This window comes from Camelina sativa, chromosome 8 (genome assembly GCF_030686135.1).
Source record: "Camelina sativa cultivar CO46 ecotype springtype chromosome 8, ASM3068613v1".
In the NCBI taxonomy this organism is placed as follows: Eukaryota; Viridiplantae; Streptophyta; class Magnoliopsida; order Brassicales; family Brassicaceae; genus Camelina; species Camelina sativa.
Genome location: NC_141887.1, coordinates 27,876,786 through 27,901,586, shown reverse-complemented (window position 1 = coordinate 27,901,586; position 24,801 = coordinate 27,876,786). Strand labels below are relative to the sequence as shown.

The following is a 24,801-nucleotide window of genomic DNA, read 5'->3' as shown; positions in this document are numbered from 1 at the left end:
TTTCCTACAAAAAAAAAAAAACTGTTCAAATTCAATTAAAATTAAGTATGTGAAGAAAAATAAGTGAACCAGTTAGTTCCCTCAGCTCTAAATAATATTTTCAAGAAATAATCTATATTTAAGAAATATTTACTCTCACCATGCACAGTAACTTTTTCAATAAGTCGTTTTAACTCACCCGGAAACTTTTCCAAAAATTAAAAAAGACTTTTACTGTGATCTACAAGTTACGTCGTATCGATCGAATGGTCTATTCCAATGTAGACATTGAATATTTTTTTCGTTTTGGTGGGCACTTTACTTACTGCTGCTGACTAGCATAGTCAATAATGGCCTATTGCAAATAATTTGTGGCTACAGCTGATTTTGTGGCTATTTAGCCGGGAATTGACTAGATATATAATATAGCTATATTTTAGCCATAAAGGAATAATAGCCAACCAGTGCTCAATGATCAGGGGGTTTTGTTGTCCATCAGATGGATCATTCACTTCGAAAGTTCGCAAATGGTTAGACGATGCAACAGTTTTTATATTTGGCTGAAGATGATTCTGATTCATCCTTCTATCTTGTGGTTTCTTAGCTACTTCCTTGAGTAATATGATAGTCAACTATTTGTTCCCGTTGTGAAAGATCAGTATGATTGCTAATGGATTGGGTCCGTAGCCAGCTATTGTTTGATTTTGCGTAAGCGGTGTGTCCTTGTAAATTATATCTTCTTCTTTCTCTTTGCTATTTCATATATTTTTATTTCTAGCTACTAACAACATCCTATCATCGGTATGTAGCACATGCCTCTACCAGCGGCTCATGCTTACATACGTTGCGTGGGACAAACTCAGTCTAAAAGACCAAGACTCGTTTATTCACATCGAGAGATCGTATAAGAAATCATCAGAGAGTCCTAATTTGATTCATTGAATTCTGCACGTCATGAAATTTCAAATAATTAACTCTAATTCCTCTTGTTGAATTCAAAGACACCTCAACCGGCGTTGGAATTTTTGTTCACTATTTTCATTTGTGTAGATGCGAAATCCCAATGCTAATGATGATGATGGCCTTGTCCACTTTTGTATTCGGTTTCAAAAAGCTATTGACGGTATGGGATTTGCCAGGATACGGCTAGAGCTGCAATGGGACATGGAGAATGTTTTGTTGTGGTAGTGAAATCTGATAAATGTGGAAGCGCTCCTTTGAATCTGTATCTTTGTCATTATTTTGATTTGTGTATAATGCGTAATCCCAATGCTAAAGTGACAAAAGACTAATCTCTGAAAAGTACCACTTAGTGGAACTTGCAAGAGTTGTAAATCAAAACTAAATTTTATACCTTGCAACTGCGATAATGGCATTCCTTTTAACGGTTGAAAATATCATCAATCCAAATACAGAACTAATGAATTATTCATATATATATATATATATATATATATATATATATATATATCCAAATACATAACTTGGCTAATGAATGATATAGCGAAACACCAACACCAAGACTACAAACAAAGAACTCGTTTGACACGTACGAGCCATAACAATACAAAGAGGTTGGAGGACGAAGCAAGCAAACACTTTTCTGCCCTTGAGCTTGATAGATAGATAGATAGACAGATGTGGAGAAACCACAAAACTCACTCTGAGGAAATTCACGAAGAAGGTTTAGGCTTGCAAGAATGTACTTCAATATCATATTCGGCTAAGTAGCGAACCACTGCTCTATAGGGCTTGACCTTATTAGCATCATCAGACGGATCATTGACTTCGAAAGAGATGTAGAGAGTGATTCCAGCAGATGGATGATAGTTTGCCCTCAAAACCTTTACCAATTCCAGTCTTGTTCCCTACCACCAAACCAAAACCAAAACCAAAAAAACAAATATACAGCAATCAAAATTTCGGAACAGAGTCATATTAAGATATTCATGAAACAAAAACAAAAATATGTCCTAACATGTTCTGCATTGTGCTTTGTGAGAGCCAGATTGGACAACCTGGCGATAAAATCTCTGTTGGTTTGAGGCTCGTCAACCCTTGTACTGGCGTCCAGATCCATAGGTTTCCATGAGGAACAGTAGCTAAGTTTCGAGAAGTCGATTTCAAAACCCTGCACCAAATCACTCCTCGATCGGGATAATCAAAATATTGAAACAAGTAATAAAAACAAAAGAAATATAATATAGAGGAGAAAGAAATCTCAAAACCTGGCTTTTATCCCACTCATCATAGTACAGTTGGATTTCTTCCGGTGTGGCGTCTTGGGAATTATCCGAATCGCTGTCGTCACACGTTGTCTCCTCCATCTTCTGACGCTTCGGGCAAGTCATTGCTGGAAACCCTAATTTTCGTGAAGATCAGAACACTACTTATATTACTAGAAGATTACCACGTGGCACTCTTATTACTACATGATGTATCATACATTTTTTTTATTTTTTTGTCAGTGATGTGTCATATTATATCTTTTAGAAGCATACTAATCACTTTCAGAAGTTTTTGACTATATATGTTCAAATATCTAGCATTTATTGGGTACATTATTCTAGTTTTCTCAGATCAGATTGTAATAATATTTTCTCTCTTCCTTTTTTTTCTTCTTAAGTATTTTCTAAAAGAATCGAATGTAATTTACCTCAAAAACTCTTCATGACTTGTTCTTCTGGTTTTTTTTAATTAGGGATATATGTACGCTTGAAAGTGTTTCCTGTATCAAGACTTAGGTTTTGACCGGTTCTCCCGCTACCTCCTGCAAACGTAGTGTTTGCGGGTGGTAACGGTTACTAGCGATTGGAATCAATCACATAAAACGCTTCTAATCGTTCTTAATTATTCCCAACCGCTTCAAACCACTGAATTCCAAAAGCTGCTTCCCGCAAGCGTTTGTGGTTGCGAACGATTGCGGTTGGATTTTTTTTTTTAATAAAAAAACTTAAAGAAATCAATGATAATGAAATTCTTTTTTGTTATATCTTCTATTTAACCATTTTACTCATTAAGGGTGAGAGAAATGAAGTACGGATACGATTACAGAGATTATAAAATAAACAATTAGAAGAAAATAATATTTCAATTTACAATAACCCGGAAAACTTGATGTAAATTTAATGACACATCGCACATAAGTTCAAAAAAATCTAAATAAATACAATAATTCATCAGAAATTTTTTAAAAATAAGATTATTTGTGAAAATATTAAAACAAATCACCAATGACTCTTCTCAACTCTCACTTAACCATTCCTACCGATGCAACTACTGACCCACGATCTAAGAGAAAAGAGAAAAGATCTACGATCTAAAGTATATGTTTTGTCATTTATCAAATTACTTGATTAAATTTTAGGTGAAAAGCCAAATGCATAAAGAAATAAGTATTTCAATATGAAATTTATTTGTTTTTTCAATAATTATTTTAGTATTTTTTTAATAAATTTAAATTATAAATCAAGTTTAATTAAAATTTTGTGTGTTTTAAACATTTATATATTATATATCACATTTATTATGTTCCAACCGCAATTGCACCCGCTGGTCAACCAGTCGTAAACCTCCCACAAACGCACCAATTTGAAACCGCTAAACCAGTCGTTCAAAACGCTTAATAACAGTTGAAACCGCAATCGCCCGCTTCCGTAATCTCCCACAACCGCAACCGCAATCGCAACGTTTGAACCAATCAAACCCTTAAATGTTCATACTTCTTTGTTGCTCAACCAGAATGCGAGATTAATTATGAAGTTTGAACAAGTCGTGTCACCGTCTATTGTCTTCAAACAGATAGACCGCGAGATCATCAACACAACTAGACCGCAAGAAGTTTAAGAACCTTTTCGGCATTTGGTTTAGATAAGCTTCTCTCAGAATCTTTACAATTAATTTGCTTCCTTGTTTTTATTTTTTTTACTAAGGAACCAAGTATTGTGAATCCCAAATCATGTAAAAACAAACTCTATTTCTTTTTCAATGATATTTACACACTTAGCAAAAAAAAAATTTATATCTTCTTCTTTCTCTTTGACAAAGACTAGTTTCTAAAGAGTACCACTTAGTGGAACTTTCAAGAGTTGATGTATCTATGTAATCAAATCCAAATTGTATACCTTGCAACACTTAGATAATGGCATTCATTTAACGGTTCAAAATATCTATCCAACATAACGGTTCAAAAATACCTACTAGATTACTCATATATACCCAAATACATCTTTCCTTAGCGATCGGCGGCGATGGCATCACTCCAATCACAGATATGAGACTATGTGAAAGAACTCTAACTTTAACCTTACCGATTCTCGTGTCACTTTGATTTTAACCACGAGAGGAGAGTAAAGATCTCTAATTACTCATAACGAAGACGAGATGATAACATTAGCCACGTGACACTCTCTCATAACGTTGTTGATTGGCTCATGCCACAAAAACTGATCATTACTATATCTTTGATGTACATTTTAACTGAATATAAATCGGGAAACGATAATTAATTTAAGTAAAGCTAAGAATCTTAAATGGTGTTCACGTACGAGAGACATGAAAATAAAATTATATCCTTCCGATCCGGCACTCCTTTATCTATTATTGATTGATCCTCAAAGTGTTTTCAGTACGTAAAAAAATTACCGAAAATCTTGGTAACTAATATTAGAGGACAATTTTTTTTTTTACTCGAGACGTTGGTTTGATACTAAGTCACCTTTTAGCTAATTCTTCATGACTGTTTTATGAACTAATAACGTTTGCAATGCTTTGATCTTAAAGAATCTTAACAAATTAAACACGTTTTATGACTCAACCTTGGTTACGTTTTATAACAACTTTTTGAGTAAAAAGACAACAGACCTGTTTATTTTTTCTTAATCTTTACATATACATTATTGGAGATAAATCCTGAAGTTCATGCCTATTTACAAGCATGCCATCGACGTTAATTATTAATTTGTTTTTCATTTAAGTAATTACTATTAAGTTTTGATTTTGGAAAATAAGATTTCCTATCCTAATAAAATTTCCAAAACAATAAGAACCACTCCCTTTAACATTAAGTTTTAATTTATAATTAATTTTATTAATATTAAATTTTCAATTTTACAAAACAATATGAATTAATTCTATAAACACACAATATTTAATTTTATGTTATAGTTCCTATAATATAAAACAATAAACCTCAAACAAAATACTTTCTACATTAACTAATATATATCTGTATTTGTAAGATTGTACATTTTAAAAAATACAAATTAAATATCAGTTATTAATATAGTTAATCTACAAAACAAATAACATTTTATTTTTATTAAAAATAGCCCCGCAGGATACTGCGGGTGAATATTTAGTATTTATGTAATCATGTGAATATCTAGTATTTATGTAATCATGCATACACATTACACACCACGAATGGAATTTTTTTATCGACAATAACAAAGTGTATAGTCATAAAAACTTCGTACCAAAACTTATGCACAAAGATATATAGTAATAATTAGCTCTCAGTAAGTCATTATGCTCTCAATATGACGCGTATTAGCTGTCAAGAAATTAATAAGCTAACGCTTACGGGATTTTGATCTTACAGAAAACAAATATCAGTAACCGTTAGCTTACTAATTTCTGGACAGCTGATACGCGTCATATTGAGAGCATATCAAGAAATTACTTCTACTTTTTTAGAGTTTCCATAAACACCACGAATGGAATTTTTTACTATATATAAGAGAGTTTAGTCATAAACACTGCGTACCAAAACTTATGAAAAAAGATTTAGTCAAAAAAACCTTGTAATTAAGCTAAGTAAGAGCAATTGGAAAGATACGATACAACTAATATGACGCGTATTACTATATATTTAATAATTCTAGTAAAATTAAAAATTTCTAAAAATAAATAGATTACAATTAATATTTTTGAAAGTATATAAAACCAAAGTAATCTATTAAATCACTAATTCTAATAGGAAAATTATTTATTAAATTACTTATTTCAATAGGAAAATATGTGCAATTAATAAGAAAAATATTTACAATTTAATTGCAATTATAATTTATTATAATCATATAGTGAAAAGAAATTTATACAGAAAAATGATTAAAGTATGAAACAGAAAATTAGTAATTAACAGTAAAAAAAATAAGATAATCAAAATAACATAATGGCTCGTTCCACAAAAATTCATTACTTTTCTTCGATTTTTATTTTTCATTTAATATGGTGTCCTAATTGTGAAGCCAAAGTGATTAGGATGTATTTGAGTTAGCCTATGGTCTTCTTCTTTCTGTTTTACTTTACTTTCTACCAACAACATCTTCTTTCAGTAAGTAGGACATGCCTCTATGCTCGTTGTGTAGGACAAACTTCATTAGTCAAAAGACCCAATAATAGAACTCATACTTTTCACATTGAGATACGAAGCCCATCGGTGTCATGAAAAATCTTAGATGGTGTTCCGGTAAGAGAAACGACATCAGATTAACGTTTTTATCCTTCCGGCACTTGTTCTTCTTCTTTATCTATTATTGAGTCATCCTAAATTTATTTTCAGTAAAAAATAAAAATTACCGAAAATCTTGGAAACTATTTGAGGACTACAAAAATTTGTTAGAGAGGAGACAAAACAAGACTGCATGGGGATTGGTTTGCATTGGATTATTAAGGGGAAAAAAAATATATACAGAAATCCCCAAAACCCATATTTATTTTCTTTAATTTGGCTGATACCAAAAAAAAAATTGGGAATTTCTGAAACTCAGTTAAAAAATTTAGAAGAAAATAAATTAAGATCAACAAGGCTTTCATTCATGTATGGGTTTTTGAGGCAAGGGGAAAACACAAAATGCAGAGGGAGAGAATGAGCAAGAAGAAGAGCAGTCAGGTTCATTGTATTCCCTCTGATGATCTTATTCTCATGACGGCTTCAACTTCTAAACACATTTCTCAAATCAGATTGTACAAAGCCTGGAAGGGTAACAACGTAATAATATTTTCTTTCTGATCCCTTCTTCTTCTCTTAAACAACAATATAATGTTCTTCTGATTTTTATAATTGCCATGCATCTTTTTACATGATGAAACTGTCCCTTTTTTGCCAATATTATATGTTTTCTTCCTTGTTCAACAAGAATGTGAATATGATTGTTTGGTTCTTCTTTTGTTTCATCAGAGGTTCTTCTGTGGTGGTAGACTAATCTTTGGTCCTGATGTATCATCTCTGTTCCTAACCTCGTTCTTGATTGGAGCTCCTGCGCTTACGTTCTGCATAAGGATGCTCGTGTGGATCAGAAAAGGCGATCCTTTCTTCAACTACATGGTTCTGACTTCAGGATTTATCCTCACCCTCTTGGTTTGTTTCCTTTGAATCTCTCTCTCTCTCTTAGCTTTAAGTTGGCTTCCCTTGAAGCTGATATATGTCTTGGAATCCGGGTCTGCAGGCTTTTATGTTTCTAGTCTTGACATCAGCTAGGGATCCAGGAATCATCCCTAGGAATAAAACATCAATGAATCTTGAAGATGATACAGATAGTTCCTTGACACAATCTATGGAATGGGTCAACAACAAAACTCCTAATCTCAAGATTCCAAGAACCAAGGACGTTTTCGTCAACGGTTACACGATCAAAGTCAAGTTCTGCGATACCTGCTTGCTCTATCGTCCCCCTCGAGCATCACATTGTTCCATCTGCAATAACTGCGTCCAACGCTTTGATCACCATTGTCCTTGGGTTGGACAGTGCATTGCCCGTGTAAGTCTTTAACGGATACTAGATATATTTGCACACTTCTTGTTCAGAGAGTAATTGTTTCTTGGTTTGCAACTTTTGCAGAGAAACTACCCGTTCTTTATCTGCTTCATCTCAACTTCAACATTATTATGCATATATGTCTTTGTCTTCTCCTGGATCAATCTGATTCGACAGCCTGGGAAACTATGGAGGACGATGTCTTATGATATAGTGTCTGTCATTCTTATCGTCTATTCATTCGTTGCTGTCTGGTTCGTCGGTGGCCTTACCATTTTCCACTTCTATCTCATGTCTACAAACCAGGTATGTTCCTTACCTTTATCATATGACCACATCTAAATCTTGTTAGCTTGCCTTGAGATTCTTGTGTTGTGTCTGTTTTTGCAGACAACATATGAGAATTTCCGGTACCGTTATGATAGGAAAGAAAATCCATACAAGAGAGGGTTTCTGAAGAATGTTAAAGAAGTATTATTTGCTAAGATCCCGCCTTCGCAACTAGATCTCAGAGCTATGGTCCCGGAAGAAGATGACATGACAATAGCATCTAACGGATCCGAGTATGAGTCAGAGTATAGCTCCTCCGTGAGATACGATACAGAAATGGAAGGCAAGCTCACTAAAAGGGAAAGCCCGAAAAAACTTCCTCTGCCAACACAAAACTTAGATATCAAGGACATTAGCGATGACTACGACAGATCTAAGATGACTAGAGAGGATGATTCTCAGCATGATCCTTCCTTCTTCTCAACTCAACTAGACTTGCCCAAGTAATTGTAATGATCTCCCATTGTTGTATCATCTTTGTCTATATTCGCTCGAACATTCTGATGAAATCTGTATAGCAAGAATTACAGACAACTGGTTCCAGAGGTCCATGTGCCTTTGGCCTTATCCAAGATTACTCAGCAAAACCATATGTAGATTAGAACACCAAACTGTTTAACATTCGGCTTCATTGGCAAATATTATTATTTCCCAGAATGAGAAATCCTCAGACAACAGATCTCTTACAAGTAAAAGAAACAACAGTTTAGGTTCTGAGAAGCGTAAGACACTGAGTTGATAGCATCATCATAGTCTCTTCAAGCTTTTCTTTCTGGCATCTACCTTCTTCTTATCTGCCTGAACCTTGGCCAAACCTGCTTCCCTTTTTTGCGTGGTAGTGGCCACACTTGCAGACCCTGCTGTGGCTGCTACAACCACGTGTGGTTGGTCTTGGGCACTAGTTGTTGTTACTCTCTTAATGTCAGTCATTGAAGAGGGCATCGCAGTAGCAGCACCAGGCGTCTCGTTGTTAGTCTGGCCAACATTTAGAGCTGTCGTTGACTCTGAGATAGCTCCTGTCTTGAACTTCGGTTTTGGTTTAGCATGGATACCTGTGTAAAGCCTGCATACAGTATATAAGCATTTCATTTTTTGGCAAAAAAGGCAGAGTAGGTTCAACAACATTTGAGACCAAAGCAGATGGCTCACCTAGCATGCCTTGCATATTCATCATAGTTTTCAAGTAGCATCTTGCCAGCCTGTTCATTCAATGCAGATTCTGGAAATGGCTCAATTAATAAGCATCTCACAACCTGTTAACATGTACAAAAACACAGACCCTCAATCTCAAGTTTTTAAGAAACCAGTAAAAGAGATGGATATAAGGGGTCAAGCATCTTACAGAGAGAACATGTCTTAACCCGAGACTAGGGTTCCAATCCTTTTTAAGTGTATTAACACATATCTCTCCATTAGAAGCAACATTAGGATGGAAAATCTTTGTCATGAAGTAGCCTGCAATGTCAAACTCAAGAAATTATAAACCATTACAAAAGATTCAATGTCTCTCTGGCTTAACATAGAATTTTGAGTGAGATGCATACCTTTAGGCGGCGAATGTGGAAAATCATGCGACAGTGCCAACTTCATACGGAAAAGTCCGTTCTCATAAGGAGTACCAACTGTATGCAATCAAAGTAAAGAACATCTTACTTAATATCATTCAACATTTGTGATCTTGTACGAGAATGAAATTGATAGGGAAATAAGTGTGCACACCTGGTCCTTCAATATCAGCACATATTTGTGAGAAATCCTCGTCATTAACGACAACCTTGATACCATCAGGAGGGGATTCGTCCAGACTCTTCAGCTCCTTGGCAAGCTGCTTGATAACATTGGGTGGTAGATTCTCATTACTTGCCTGCGCATTAAAAAACACCATCAAAGAAGACAAATCAGTACTGGCCTAGCTTTATATCATAAGTTACCAAGTAAGCACAAATCAAAGCAAGAAAAAGAGGGCGAGAGAGTTACCATGGAGAATAATACGCACAACAGGACCTTCCGCAAAAGTTCTTGTCCACAGAATCAGATAAACAGGGAGAAGCAGCAATGTGATAAGATCCTTTTTTCTGGTCTTCAAGACTCAAATGCGATGAAACTGTTAACGAACCAAAGCCACAAAAAGGTTATTAGAGTCGATTAGTTAACAGATTGGTCTAAAGCAACAACATTCATTCACAGCATAAACGTTTCATCAACATATCAATTTGTCAAAATCATAAATCCAATACCACAACGACACCGTAATGAACTATTAAGAAATAGTAAGGCAATTGAGCAAAACCAATGAACAAAAATCTAGACTTGAAACTTATGGAGAAGAGTGAAGATACGAATTAACAAAGAGTCAAGCAAATTAACAGTGATCAGACCGAAACACATCAGAAAAAGCCAACGAATTGATCAAATCAATAGAAAACCCTAATTTGGGATCTCGCGCAAATCGACTCTCTAAGGGTCTCTAAGAATAACTCATAAGACCTAATTGAGGCTAAGTTACATACGAAGAGATCCCACAAGAAAGAAAAAAAGAACAGAGACAAAGCAAAGAATCACATCTCAAGCAGATCGTTTCAAGAAAAAAAAAATTGAACATCAAGAGAGAGAGATCTCAACGACGTACCTTTCTATGCCCAGAATTTGAAAATAAGCAAGAGAGTGAGAAAAGGCGATCCCTTTCCCTCTACCTCTCAAAGTAAAATGATTCAACTTGAAATCGAAGACGAAGAAGAAGAAGAGAGAAGAGAGAAGAGAGAGAGAGAGGTTCAACTTCAATTATTGTGAAATTTTTAATCAGAGAAATAGAGACAAAATGTTTTTTTTTTTTGGTTTAATTTAAATTAAAAAAAAAAGGAGCGTATAATAAAAAAGGAAAAACAAAGAGAGAGGGTAGTATTGTAATTTAACTGCCAGGCTGGAATAGACCGTTGGGATGTCTTCTTCTTCGCACCCGCTTAACTTAGTTGTAGTAGCCGTTACTTTGTGTCAGGTGTTGTTCTTCTTTAATTACTTTTTTTACTTGATTTGTTTCTAATGAGATCATCTCATCAAGGTTGCTTCTTAATTATTAATTTATTTAACCCAGATTTGTAATACAAACAATATTATTGATGTTAGATATGTAAGAAAAAAGACAACCCTAATCAAGGAGTTAATTTAATTTCACTTTAAGAAAAGTGTTATCATTTTTTTTTTTTAATGAGAAAAAAATCAATGGTAAGGGGGGAGTTTATTGATTTGTGTTGGTTGATGAGGTAATGAATCAGCTCTCACGTGTCACACATTTTGTGTCTTTGAAGATTGCAGATGACAGTTACGATCTTATATATTTAATATGGGGTCTATCTATCGTTCAATATCTTTGGTTAAATAATTAAATTTAAGAAGGAAAAACAAAAAGGTAGATCTCATATATAAACTTTTGGGTTTAAATATTTGTGGATTATCTCCAGCAACTATACAAACAAGTTAAGAACGCATTCGTTTACGAGTTCTCCTAAGTTAAACATAATCGTTGATAAATTTCGTTAGAATCACAAATGCAACATGTCCATTAACTAGTTAATTATCTGTCCATTATTCAACAAAGATTTATTGTAAATTTCTAAAGTGTGTATAATGTATATGTTGGTTGTATTTTGTAAACTAGTCCCTAGAGTAGAGTCATCTTGTGACTTGTGTGAGACAAACGCTAAGTAGGATATTGATGATCAAAGAAAATTCACTACTAGACTATTCCATATCATGTTTTTTTTTATGTAAAGAAAAAAACAATGGAAAAGTCGATATATCTATGTAGTTTAATGATTTATTAGTACAACATTGTTTAGTGTTTTCTTATTTTTTTAAGTGGTTGTAAGAAAATATTTTGCATCTCATTCACAAAGAATATTAAGTTTAATAAACAAAATTTTAGGTTAAATCTAAGATCAGGATCTCAAGTAATTATAAAAAGAATTTCTTATTTTATGAAAGGGAAAACAAAAAATAATCCTAATTTATTGTGTTGTTTTGGCATTTGAGCCCAAATATAAAGGCCCAAATACAATTACAGTGATCCTCTTCGTATCTACAACGGGACTTGTTTGTTCTCTTCGGCGACTATTCAGGTTATTCGCACTATGTTTAGCAAACAGCATTGGGCTATTGGTTTACCAAATTACCAGTAATGACACTCTTTTGTTTACACATAAATTAATCTTTAATTGGACGAAATCTGGAGCTTGGTTCGACTTCGGATCATGAGAACACTGACCAAAACTATAATTAAATTCATAATTGTATGAGGAACTTTACGCATGTCAATTTATATATATAAATCTATATGATTGGGTAGTGTAATTTTCATACTATCCTTATACGAAATGGGGTCCTTTACATGGACCGGAAATTAAAAAGAAAGTTAGTCTCTATATATCATCATCATGCACATGTTTTTGATGGGGATGTGTACGTTGCAGCACTTGTTCGTCGACAAAGGAGATTGGAAGGTGTTGTGTTTATCTTTTGGAATCTTTTTACAAGAGTTATCTATAGATTTCAATCAAATAAAGACAAAGTAATCTGAACCTCATGGTCATGGACCCAAACGTCAATTTCGACTTCATAATTTTTTATAACATGAAAGGATATATGAAAAGACAAACTAAGTTGTATAATGTGGAGTGTAGACCAACTTTGTCAAACTATTCTTTTAAAACTGGGATATTCTCCACGGACGTTCATATTTATCTTCGAGATCTAACAATAGTTTTAAGTTACAACTTTGGATTCACACAAACCTCGTTAGTCGAAATGGTGATTGGTGACTATTAAATAGTATATATTTTTCACTTTTGGTGTAACCATTTTACATTGGGGAAATAGATATTTACTTCTTTCTTCTCTTACATTTTGTTGTAGATTAGATAACGTTTACACAACCTTGTGTGAAAGTTGTGAAACTGATGTTTGGTTTACAAAATTTTAAAATGGTTGTTGTCGTAAGAATATAGTATAACTAACTAGCTTTTAGCTAAATTTATTGGTAGTTTAGATTTGAATTTTCTGTAATGGAATCATGTCGAATCCAAGAAAACTTTAAACCAAACAAAAGTTCTGTTATAATGATTATAACAAACAAGGAAGAAGTAGAGAAGGGTAAACACAAGCTTTTACTTAATTTCTATGATGTTAGAAAGAATATAAAGGGTCCAAAAGCATACGATCTTAGTTTTCTTCGTTTCTTTTTCCTTTATATGATCTTAAAAAAGGAAAAATTTCCACTTTAAGAAATAAAAAATTTATGTTATGTGATTTTAACGGCGCGTGGAAAACACTTTCCTAAAAGAGAATCATACTAAAGACCAGTTGTTCAGATTTACAACTTTGATTTTCATTGCTTGTAATGGCCAAATGGTCCAAATATTTCACACTTGCATACACTTCAACAAAACAAATTGTACTATGCCTCCAAATAGTTTGATATGAATCTGCTACAACTACTATTACTTTCATCGATCACAAAGGAAACGAATGATCAACTCATGTACAATAATTAAGCTTTTTAATTTTGTCCTAATTAGGGGATGTTCTGAAATTTGTAGTGTGATTGAAATAATATGTATATAGAAAGCGAGGGTATCAATTGCATGATCCATGACAAGATAACATACATAACAAAAACTAGAATAAAAAATGGGAAATCGAGAAAGAAAAAACTAACAAAGTAGAACAAAACTGGCCGTTTAAACAAGTCAAAAAGATATAGCCAAACTTTTTGCTACAAATCTTTCCCGTGAAGCTTTAATACTATTGAATGAATTGATATGTGGAATATCTTGAGAGAATCTATAAAAGACTTGAAAAGGCGATAGGTTCAATTGCCCCAATTGCGGTAACTCCCGGGTCACGTCAAACTCATGTTTGGAGTGATCGAGTATCGTTAGTTCATCCTATTCACAATACAAAATTGGTGGTGTTCTGCATAAACAGCAATACGTTTGTTTCAACTTAGATTTTTAATCTTTTTTCTTCTTTTTTTGTAGAATGTTTGTAAAATTGGTTAAACATGAATATATATAGTAAGTTAATTAATTGTTGCTATTTTTTCTGTTCGATATACAATATGTTTATCGTTGCTTATTTGTATATAACATTTTTACGTTTATCATCATTACAAAACTTTCTCATCGCTGTCTGATGATATTTATAAAAGTGTATGTTTTTCATGTTACGTTATAATATTATCACTATTCACTATTGTATATAGATTTGGTGTACCGTGTATATAATCAAAAGAAAAGGCAGTTGAATATACCAATTGTACACGTTTTAAGTGTTAAAAGATATGAGATGTTATGTTTATGCTTCTAAACTAAAGGTAGGGTCTATCTAGTTTATCATAAAAAAGCTCCAAACTATTTTAATTATAACTAGTTATGTTGACATACCTAAATACAAGCTTCCTCATCATACTGAAAATAAAAAACTCCATAACAACCAATAAATACGAGCCATTTAATTATTGAAAAATGTTAGGTGTAGACTACAGAATTTTAAGTTATCTCCAATTGTCCAAACCCCAAAGTGTTCTTTACACTGCTTCACAAGTCACAAAATGACCGTAATAAACAATTAGAGGAACTCATCAAGTGGTTCTGCTGAACTTCTTCTAATCATAAGAGAAAAGGTCCAAACCATGTAAAAGAAAAACATCCCAAATCTCGAAATGTAAAACTTTTTGTAATCGTATATGTAAGAAAAAAGAATCAAAGATTTTTTTAGCAGAAAGTGAATAGAAAAGACCCTAAAACAAAAGAATCATAATGGTCAACAAGTGGAGGCCACGCGCCAAAGTAGGCGTCGGTCGAATCTAATGATCACTTTTCAATCTCAAAACCAAAATTTTAAAAAAGAAAACAGATAACAACAATAAAAATTATAAGAATCTTCTGAAGTCTCTTCACAAGTCTTTGCCTCAAAATCAATAATATCTCTCTCCATCTTCCTCGTTCATCATCATTGTGTTTTCCTCTTCTTCATCTTCACCATATTGGTTTGTGAGAGAGATCAAGACTGTAATATACAATAATCAAGATTTGAGATTTCTTCTCCCCTGTTTTTTGAGGAAGATGAGAGAGGAAGATTCGAATTGGTTCTCTAAATGGGAAGAAGAGCTTCCGTCGCCGGAGGAGCTCATACCATTATCTCAATCCTTGATCACTCCTGATCTGGCCATCGCCTTCGATCTCCACCGTCGCAACAACAGCGAAAACACCGGTCAACCTCTACCTCAAACCACGCCGCCACAACCCAACTCCTCAGCCGAATTCGCCGGAGACTCCACCGGAGACGAGCCAGCAAGAACCCTGAAACGACCACGTCTAGTGTGGACGCCGCAGCTGCACAAGCGTTTCGTGGACGCGGTGGCTCATCTCGGGATCAAGAACGCTGTTCCTAAAACCATCATGCAGCTCATGAGCGTCGATGGTTTGACCAGAGAAAACGTCGCTAGTCATTTGCAAAAATACAGACTTTACCTCAAAAGAATGCAATCCGGTGGAGGCGGAGGTGGCGGAGGAGGAAGCGTCGGTGACTCTGATCATCTCTTTGCTAGCTCACCTGTTCCTCCACATTTCCTTCATCCGACAAGTAGACAAAGCTCCGACCATTTCATACCGTCTTTTGTCCCAATTTCGACTCAGCATCCAGCGGCTCATCTGCAACCACCATCTCAGTTCCTCCACCGACAAATCTCCGCCGCGAATTTCAACTCTCCGACCAAAGCGACGGAGCAAGCAATGTTCTTGGCTAGGCAGAGTCAACAGCAACCAGTTTTCAGACCAGCTTCATTGCATGTGCATAGTCAAGTCGCTAATTACGCACAAGATTTGGAATCAGGAGCCAAGACTGTCTTAACTCTGTTTCCAACTCGAGACGATTAAATAAAATATATATTGGAACATTCACAATATGAGTTCTGTTTTTTTTTTTTTGGGGGTGTTTGCAATGTGACCGGATCTTTGATGATTCTGTTTATATGTTTCAAAGTGTTTCTACAATCGTCTTGGAACGTATGATTGGGTTTACTCTGTAAAATCCTCTGAAATGCCTAAAAACAAGTTATCTTTTTCACTTGTTTAGATCTGATTACACAAACTACTTTCTTGTGGGTTCTGAGATTTGTTCTTAAAAGTTACATGTAACTTTGCACTGAATATCAAAAAAGCATTTGTAGGTACCAAATCTTTTTTTTTTTCTTATAAAATTCTAGAAATTGAGGATAGTCCCCCCAAATGGCCAAATCCATTATGTATATACAAAAGTGTATGTATTTGTGTGTGTGTATGTTGTACAATTGGAAGTTAAAAATATATAGTACATAAATTATCAATATATATTGACCAACCATTGAATCAATAGTACAGTGTACAAAGAACATGAAACAGCCAAAAAAGCAAGGACTAGACAGTGCCAGTCAGAATCTGAATCCCAGGATCTGATGCTCTCTCTCTCTCTCTCCCCTACATATCCTTAATCATGCCTTATATATTTAATTTAATTTATTAATTAGTATTCATGTACCAAGAAGAATCAGTTATGGGACCAAACCCAATCAAGATTAATTTTAAAATAATTAATAATAATCTTGATTAAGGAGAGAACTATAGGTTATATGTATTGGGTAGAGAGAGGGAGCAATTAAAAGCAATGATGGTGGGTTCATTAGCTGGCATGTTTCTTCTGATCTGTTTCTATAAAAGTCATACCCCTATAAAAAGTCCTCTCTAATTATTACTTCTTTTTTTGGTAATAAAACTATGAATGCCATAATAACAAGGCACATTTCAAATGATCAATCTCGAAATGGTTGAATACAATTTATATCATTGTTGGTAAGACAATGAACCTAAACCTGAATGCTGCACTCAATCAAAAGAATCAACGATAAATTATTTTTTGGATTGGAAAAATATATATATATATATATATATATATATTTCTGGAATATTGGAAATACGTTGACCACAAAACTCCAGACCTCCAAATGTATCTAATCTAAATGGGCCACAAGCTTTACAGACGGCCAATTTAGAGAGCAACCTTGTACAAAAGAAAGAGAACGCTTGCAGATTTTGGATTTCGTTGCAAAAGCTTGATAATAATAATATTTGTAAACAAATCATAGAGATGTCTTGACATAAACAGAGGCCAATGTTTGCAACAAGAGTAGAGAATCTAAAGCTACATTAATAAAACCTGTTTGGATACAATATATTGGGCTGAACACGAGGAACCGTCAAGGATTCGGGTGCCTGCAACCAATAGTAAGAAAGACAGAGCAACAATGGTCAATGCAAGAGACTTCAGTGTTTCTAAACGGAGAAATATGAAGAAAGTATCTAAGAGTAAAGTTAACCTGAAAAGATGTGCGTCTGACGCGTTCAATGTTTGTGCATAAGTCATAGTGGCACTAGGCCACTCTGTATATGAAGGTGTAATCATAGTCGGGTTTAAGGGATGCCCATAGTTTAGGCCGGCTTGAGTTCTTGGCATCTGCGGGAAAATTGCGTCATGGAACGGAAGCTGAATTGGTATCTGACTGAAGTTTTGTACCGGTGGTGTAACCCTCACGTACCTGCAACACCACCCAAAACCTGTTAATATTGATGAAGAGAAACATGGCGTAAAGAGTTGTTATTATCATGAGAGGCAATGTGGGGGTAAGTTTAACCTGTTACGGTCATAATCAGGATCATAACGATCCTTCTCTCTATCTCTAATAATGGCAACCCGAGAAGTCCTTCCTGAGTCTCTGATAACACCATTCCTCTCTACATCAACAGGATTACTATCATTATTAATTACCACTCCGGGTTCATTTCTACTCGGACATTGATAATTATGCTTTGTGTCAAGGTGAGCAGGAGGAGGAGGAGGAGGAGCTCGTATTGAAGAATCTTCTGAGTCTGAACTGCTAGGGCTGTTGAAGATGCGAGCCCGAGCTTTATCATACTCTTCTTTTCTCTCTTCGACGCTTCTCAAGAGATTCTTTTCAACTCCTGATCCACTACCTATCCCACCAGATCCTCTGTTGGGTCTAGGCTTGATCGCAATTTTGCCTACAGGCCTACCATGAATCTCAGGTTGCTTCACAGGAATCTCAGACAAACAGACGTATGGGTATCTACTATCTGCCGTTTTGGTCGCCAGGATTCTGTTCCCTGAGCCATCAAGACCACCACCGTCTAAAGCCGTGGTAAACAGGCCGTAATGTTGAGCAACACGGTGTGCAATAAGACGAAGATAAGATGTTGGCAAAGGCTGGAACTCATATTGTTGCTGCTCTGGACTTTGAAAGAACTTCTGTATATCGAGCTCCATACGCAAAACTGGCATACCAAGAAGAAGAAAAAGAAAAGAGATAAGGAAACATTATGATCCATCCAAATACAATGATGCTTATACAATACAGGAAGAGAACATATCAAACAAAGATGAACATAAGAGTCTTCAAAAACAGAGCAATTGCATTCTTAATTCAGTTTAATTGAGCTAACAAAAGTAGTGATTCTGATATCCCTAAAGCAATTAGCCATGGATCTAATCTAATCATCAATTACAAAAGCCAAACCCTAATTCCTTTACAAAATCCGACCAAAAACCCTAAACCAGGACCTCAATCAAATTCGAGAAACCCAGAATTACACGAGACAATAACGAACCTTTATAGACGACAACCGCTAGAGACATAACCCTTAATCAGATCAAATCCAACAAATAAATTAACTTCAAATTAAAGGGCTTTCAAAAAAATTGACTTACTGGTGAGACGATGACGAGGGTTCTGAAGAGCTTCGACCAAAAAAGGATCCACCATAGCTTCCTTGTCGCTCATAGCAGCCATGGATGGATGATTTCTTCTCTCTCTCAAAAATTTCGTCTTTTACGATCTTAGATTTCCCGATTAACCCCGTACGGGAGATAAGGGAAGCGCACCAGAAAAAGGATCCACCAAGAGAAAAAAAGGATTGAATTTTTCGTGAGGGAGAATTGAATTGAAGAGATTGAGAAGCAAATCGATGAGATAGATAGAGATAGACGAAATCGAATTCCAAATCCAAGGAACTGAAAAGACCTTATCGACCCTTTCTCTCTCTTCCGAACACAAAACTAGACTAGTTGAGAGAATAAAATAAAGTTGCAGCCTTTCGATTTTTTTTTTTTTTTAATTATAAAACCCAAAAACGTTTCCAGTTTGAAAATTTTCCTAAAAAGTTGTTGTCTTTGGGTCCGGCCAAAATACTAAAGAAGACAACTTTTGCTTTTGGATACAAAATAATTCATTTGGGTCCTCCTATTCTTACCATTTAATGTGGTCGGTTAACTTTTTTTTTCAAGCGCATAATAACTTTTACATATGAAGTCATGTAATCGTTTACAAGAAACCCTGTTTATAGACAAACAAACAAGCACCATGTTTATTTTCATTATACACATCAGTTTTTTTTTTTTTTTTTTTTGAACATATACACACATCAGTTTTTAGTATATTCTATACACAAGTATTCACACATGTCACAGACAACCCCAAAGCTACCCACAACTTCTACTGATACTTGCCGTCTTCATACTTCAGCACTTCAACCATCAAATTCTCCAGTTTGTTGCCTCTCTCTAGCTTCAGAAGCAGTTCGAATTTCACACGGTCTTCAACCACCTGCGAGTCAAGAAAATTATCCCATTTACCTTAGTTAGATGCTATGGTGATGGTGGGGAGTATTTGTTGATTATAAACTGATTAGTGAAGATAAGAAAACAACTCAACCTTCGCCCTGGCTAGGATTATATCTATGAGTTTATAGGGGTACAGCGAGTTTGATTTCTGTTGAATCGATTTCATGGCATGCTTTGCTGCCTCCTGGACTTCAGGGTTATTTGTTGATACCGATCTCCAGTCAAATCTATTACCATCTGCATCAAGCAGAGTAAAGAGATCAAGAAACGCAAAAAATCATCATGATCAAAAAAAGAAAAGAAAATGCATCCCAAAGATTATAACTAGCTGATCAAATCAATGAGAAGAAGCAGATCATAGTTTTCATATGACAAAACCAGACACGGTGTGATGATGTTCACTTCACAGTTGTTTACCTGGTATCAAGCCAAGGTCGGAAATAGTAAAGGAGGGAACAACATTCTTGAACTCCTGAAGCTGCTTAAAGTTCATCCATGGCTTCACCCAAACTTTAGCTTCATAAATCTTCTTCTCCCCAGCTTCCATAACTTCAAGAGTAAGACGGTAGAGCTTACCAGCAACCACCTGCTCTGTTGCCTTTAACACTCTAGCAAGCTCAACAACACCATTCTAATACCAAAAAAAAAATATCAAAAACACAACCTGATTAGCCATCTAAAGGATGTAAACAGAGAAAAATCATAAAAAAACTTTACTCTTCAATCTTCATACACGCAAATCACTTGAATCTACGCTATAATTATAAAGATTATAAATTTAGAATCCAATCACTTGAAAACATCATCTAACATGAGACAATTACACAAATTACAGAGGATATACAGAGTAGGGTTGAAGGAAAGCGAACCTCTCGTTTGTTGTGTTCTTGAACAGCAAAGAGTGCAATATCATCGATCTCTTCCCCACCGTTCCGATCATTCGTGGAATCGCTAAATCCACCAAGCTTCATCCTTACGATGTTGTTGTTGTTGGATGTTCCTATTTCTTCACTACAGATCACAAACTGGCCAAATCCAGAAAGAAGAACCAACGATACGCAAATCAACATCATCCACACCGAAGCACGCTTCATCTCCACAGTTCCCAGTGAGATTCTCCGATTCCCAATTTTTCCGATCAAAAACTCCGATGAGATTATTTTTCAGACACCTACCTAACCTAACAGACGGGGATGGTTTCTTTCGCCGGTTAAAGACTGTTTCCGTTTAAGCGAAGCAAAACAAATCTCATGGGCCAAAAAATATAATCTGAAGCCCATTTTTGTATGGACTCACCTGAAGGCCCGTTATTAAGTCAATTAGATCTCTATTTTTCTTTTAACACTAAGTCAATTAAATCTTTTTTTTTTTTTTTACCTCGAAAGTAAAAGTTTTGAACTAATTTTGATAATTTATTTCTTTGTGAATACTAAGCTGGGTGTATTCAACTTGACATTTTAATGATTTGTGTAAAATTTACAAATCTTATGTTATTCAATCATGAATTTTAAAAAGTCTCCTAAAATCCACTGTTATTGAACTGATGATTTAAAATTCAATCTTATTCAATACAGTTTGTGGATTTGAATTTTAATAGTTTTTAAGAATTCTGGAGGATTTGAGAGGATTTCTTTAATTAAAAACAGAAATCCAAATCTCATGGTTTTAGGTAGGATTTGAAAGAATTTTATAATAAATCATATCAACTTGCTCTAAAATCATTTAAAATTTCATAAAAACTAAAATCACTAGGAATTTTAGATTGAATACACCCACCTATTTTTGATTTTTGAAAAGCCATGTGTATATGATAAGAAAAGTGTGTTATATAATATGTCATAATTAAAATATTTAGGTAACTTTTGATGTGAGAATAAGCTATACAGATTTGATTGTAAAATACTTAATTCAGTTTCTATCCTCTTCAAAGGTAGTCAAATTTAGTTTTAAATTACTTACTTTTAATAAATATTTTCATTATGTTAATAAAATATGAAAGATAATAAAATAATTTTATTACCTCCAAAGTAATGTATATGAAAATGTATTAAAATGCAAGTAATGAAAACTCCTAGAAACTAAAAGGTTAATTTCTTATTTAAGAGTTGAGATAATGCAGTGTAAAGTTGACTACATAATGACAGTAATTAAATCTTTGAATCAATGTTTTCTTAAGTTGACTACATAAAGAGCCACTAATTAAATCTTTGAACTCATATATAATTTTGTTTTCAGCCATATCTCTACTTTAATAGGGCAAAAAGCTATTAACCAAATTCACCCCCAACTTACTTTGGAAGTAAGTAATGTTTGTAGCTATTTTTAAGTAAACAAGTGCAACAAGTATTTAATTTCAGAAACAAATTTACCAAATACACTACGCCAGTAGGCGAAGTAATATGTATCAAACAATTAAAATTTGATAACCTTATGTGAGAGTTGTCGAAATATTGAACTTGATTGTTAAGTACTTTTTTTTTTTTTTTGTCAATCAAACATTAATAATTAGAAACCAACTCCAAGATTGTTAAGTACTTTTAGTCTTTGTTTTCATTATTTTTCTCTATAAGTAAATCTTTGCCATTTCCATCAATATGTATTTATGCTATTCAAACCTAAGAAAATAAACCTATAACTTTCCTTAATATTGAAAGTGCATACAAAGTATACAATCTTTAAATACCTACCGAGACGCAATCACATATCTAAGCCATCAGAACTTAATCTCTAAAAGTCTGATGGATCCGATCGATTACGAAATATTGTCTTTGGACTCGACTCACGTTAGTGATAGTAGCGACGATAGCTCTGCCACCGAACCGTTAGAGGGTCCAAAGTACCAATGCAAGTATTGTCCTAAAAGGTTTGTTAAAACACAAGCATTGGGTGGCCATCAAAATGCTCATCGGAAGGAGAGAGAGCTCGCCAGAAAACAAAATCTTGCATTTCAGACGCAATTGGAAGAGCCGGATCTCAATATGTACGTGTACTCGAATTGGCGTCCGCATTCATTTCCAAATCAGTACGCACTTCCACCAGGATTTGAAGAACCTCGTTACAACAAAGATGGTAGGTCAGACAATCTAACCATGATGTGCAACCAATATGCGGGATCCTCGAGCTCTAGTTTTGCAGGATTAAAGAGTGATCCAAGTCAAGAAACGGGCCAAGGTAATTTCTTTACCGATATCCCATCCCAACCCCAACCTCAGCCGCCTCAACCGTTATTGTTTGCATCGTCGCCACTATGCTTAGATCTTTGCCTTGGTGTTGGTAACTCCCAAACCCAACATGAAGAACCAAACGGTGCAACAGATGAAATGATTGCTGAGAGAGAAAATGTTGGTTCTCCTCTTTCTCTTTCACTCAAGTTATGAAATTGTAATGTTTCTCTTTGAAATATTCGATTTAATTTTTGATTCAACACCTCTCTGTTTACTAGCATGGTATTGGTTTGTTGTGACAAATCCCTACATGTTGTGCCCTTAAACATTGTAATAAATTTGGTTGTTTGCTTGCATTTGAAATATCATAATAAAAATAAAAGTTTTATTTTATTCTGATTCTTTGGGGTGTAAAATTGTATTTCTAAGAATTTGAGCTGAAATCTATAAAACTATTATGAATTGTGTTCGATATAAGAATTAAAAACATTAAGCAAAAGACAAAAAACCTTCGACCACCGTTCCTCCTTTCTCTCACTTTGTCCCATGGCCGAACGAAGAAGACGAATTCGAATCTCCCGTGGAGCCATCGCATCAATCTCAGGACTATGATTTGGAGTTAGGTTTCATTATCGCGAACATGGTAGGGTTGCAGTACTACCCTAGCCGAATCAATGGTCGAGAGAGATTGTGGGACCTGGTTGGTGAACCTTTGAACCGTTACGACGAGAAACGCAATCAGAGTACTCAACACTCGATCTGTTCAACTGGGTCACATCGAGCGTACGGTAGTAGCCGCTCTCTCACCATTGATTGACTCTCACATGATTGTCGTCGAAGGTATTTGTACTCCAATAGGTATAAAATTTCATGTCAAATTCACGTTTTTGCAAAGTTAGAAGCTTCCTCTGTTGTGAAATCTATGATTTTTAGCGCTGGGTTAGTATTGATTTCGGAATCAGATACATCGTTTGGGTTATCTGAGGGCTGTTGTGGTTGTTAATGAACATATGGATGATGGAGATAAGAAGATTTCTTAGCACTCGATGTGTGCTCACATCTTTTGCAGGGCTTGCTTGTATTCTTCAAACTCTTCAAAGAAGTAAAACATTGTGCCATCTTTGTCGTGGCTCTCTTACCCAGTCTGGATCTCTACAGTGCTCTGCCTCCTCATCCGGGTTCTTCTAATACGGATGGTGGAGACACCAAATCATCAAAAGGTCTCAGCTTTACTATCCCTGCTCATGGCATAACGATAAGAAAACCTGAACACAAAAGTCTGTTGTGTTCTCTCAGTTTAGGAAGATGCTGCTTCTACTAGAAAGACACGCTGAAAGCTGCGGGTCTCACCATCTTACGCTTGGATGAGACAATGACTGTGAAGAAACGGACCCAATTCATTGGAGAGTTTGGGAGTCCGGAGTTTACCAGACCTGTGGTGTTGCTTGCGAGCATCAAGGCCTCTGGTGCTAGCATAAACCTAACTGCGGCATCAAGGGTTTACTTTGTTCGTGCCGTGGTGGACAAGATTCATAGGATTGGACAGAAGCAAGACGTTAAAATGATAAAGATGATTACAAGAAACGATATTGAAGAGAGGGTCCTCGAGCTTCAGCAGAAGAAGAAGAATCTAACGAACAAAGCTTTTAAAAGAAAGCATACAAAAGACCAAAGAAAGAGAGGTTAACGTTCAACGTGGTTGCTCTTATGTCTCTATGAACTCTGAATTTGTCCATAGTTTCACCGGTTTGTTCCTTATCACCTCTCGGTTAGTTTTCTAATTGAAGTTTAGCTTGTAAATGCGTTTTCTGGTTTTCAATTCGATTTACTTTTGATCGGTTTAA

The 24,801-nt window shown here is 35.0% G+C and overlaps 7 protein-coding genes and 1 long non-coding RNA gene across 9 annotated transcripts; 4 read left to right on the top strand and 4 right to left on the bottom strand.

Moving 5' to 3' along the window:
* Positions 1-1,501: 1,501 nt before the first annotated feature.
* LOC147940549 (uncharacterized) lies at positions 1,502-2,337 on the bottom strand. The gene is made up of 3 exons (XM_087463463.1): positions 2,208-2,337; positions 1,958-2,110; positions 1,502-1,847 (listed from the first exon to the last, which is right to left on the bottom strand). The coding sequence occupies exons 1-3, from the start codon at positions 2,328-2,330 to the stop codon at positions 1,653-1,655; spliced, it is 471 nt and encodes a 156-aa protein (XP_087319589.1). The 5' UTR covers positions 2,331-2,337; the 3' UTR covers positions 1,502-1,652.
* A 4,287-nt stretch (positions 2,338-6,624) lies between these two features.
* On the top strand, positions 6,625-8,641 carry LOC104708606 (putative protein S-acyltransferase 3). Its single transcript, XM_010425200.3, has 5 exons — positions 6,625-6,973; positions 7,163-7,342; positions 7,431-7,742; positions 7,824-8,045; positions 8,130-8,641. Exons 1-5 carry the CDS (start codon positions 6,836-6,838, stop codon positions 8,514-8,516), a joined length of 1,239 nt encoding a protein of 412 aa, XP_010423502.1. The 5' UTR covers positions 6,625-6,835; the 3' UTR covers positions 8,517-8,641.
* A 2-nt stretch (positions 8,642-8,643) lies between these two features.
* Positions 8,644-11,012, bottom strand: LOC104708607 (ubiquitin-conjugating enzyme E2 22). Its single transcript, XM_010425201.3, has 7 exons — positions 10,699-11,012; positions 10,047-10,173; positions 9,789-9,933; positions 9,614-9,691; positions 9,412-9,524; positions 9,219-9,322; positions 8,644-9,132 (listed from the first exon to the last, which is right to left on the bottom strand). The coding sequence occupies exons 2-7, from the start codon at positions 10,047-10,049 to the stop codon at positions 8,817-8,819; spliced, it is 759 nt and encodes a 252-aa protein (XP_010423503.1). The 5' UTR covers positions 10,050-10,173; positions 10,699-11,012; the 3' UTR covers positions 8,644-8,816.
* A 3,944-nt stretch (positions 11,013-14,956) lies between these two features.
* Positions 14,957-16,190, top strand: LOC104708605 (transcription factor MYBC1). Its single transcript, XM_010425199.3, has one exon. The coding sequence runs from the start codon at positions 15,188-15,190 to the stop codon at positions 15,998-16,000; it is 813 nt and encodes a 270-aa protein (XP_010423501.1). The 5' UTR covers positions 14,957-15,187; the 3' UTR covers positions 16,001-16,190.
* A 1,006-nt stretch (positions 16,191-17,196) lies between these two features.
* On the bottom strand, positions 17,197-19,351 carry LOC104708604 (uncharacterized). Its single transcript, XM_010425198.2, has 4 exons — positions 18,882-19,351; positions 17,791-18,448; positions 17,476-17,694; positions 17,197-17,371 (listed from the first exon to the last, which is right to left on the bottom strand). Exons 1-4 carry the CDS (start codon positions 18,961-18,963, stop codon positions 17,356-17,358), a joined length of 975 nt encoding a protein of 324 aa, XP_010423500.1. The 5' UTR covers positions 18,964-19,351; the 3' UTR covers positions 17,197-17,355.
* A 24-nt stretch (positions 19,352-19,375) lies between these two features.
* Positions 19,376-21,492, bottom strand: LOC104708603 (cysteine proteinase inhibitor 7). Its single transcript, XM_010425197.2, has 4 exons — positions 20,663-21,492; positions 20,211-20,424; positions 19,885-20,030; positions 19,376-19,776 (listed from the first exon to the last, which is right to left on the bottom strand). The coding sequence occupies exons 1-4, from the start codon at positions 20,885-20,887 to the stop codon at positions 19,666-19,668; spliced, it is 696 nt and encodes a 231-aa protein (XP_010423499.1). The 5' UTR covers positions 20,888-21,492; the 3' UTR covers positions 19,376-19,665.
* Positions 21,493-22,337: 845 nt separating this feature from the next.
* Positions 22,338-23,350, top strand: LOC104709933 (uncharacterized). The gene has a single exon (XM_010426470.2). The coding sequence runs from the start codon at positions 22,532-22,534 to the stop codon at positions 23,168-23,170; it is 639 nt and encodes a 212-aa protein (XP_010424772.1). The 5' UTR covers positions 22,338-22,531; the 3' UTR covers positions 23,171-23,350.
* Positions 23,351-23,470: 120 nt separating this feature from the next.
* On the top strand, positions 23,471-24,801 carry LOC104708602 (uncharacterized). 2 transcript variants are annotated; one of them, XR_015563290.1, is made up of 3 exons: positions 23,471-23,797; positions 24,027-24,177; positions 24,254-24,801. It is a non-coding gene; the product is annotated as an uncharacterized LOC104708602 (long non-coding RNA). The 2 variants fall into 2 exon arrangements; XR_015563289.1 differs by having other exon boundaries at positions 23,471-23,815.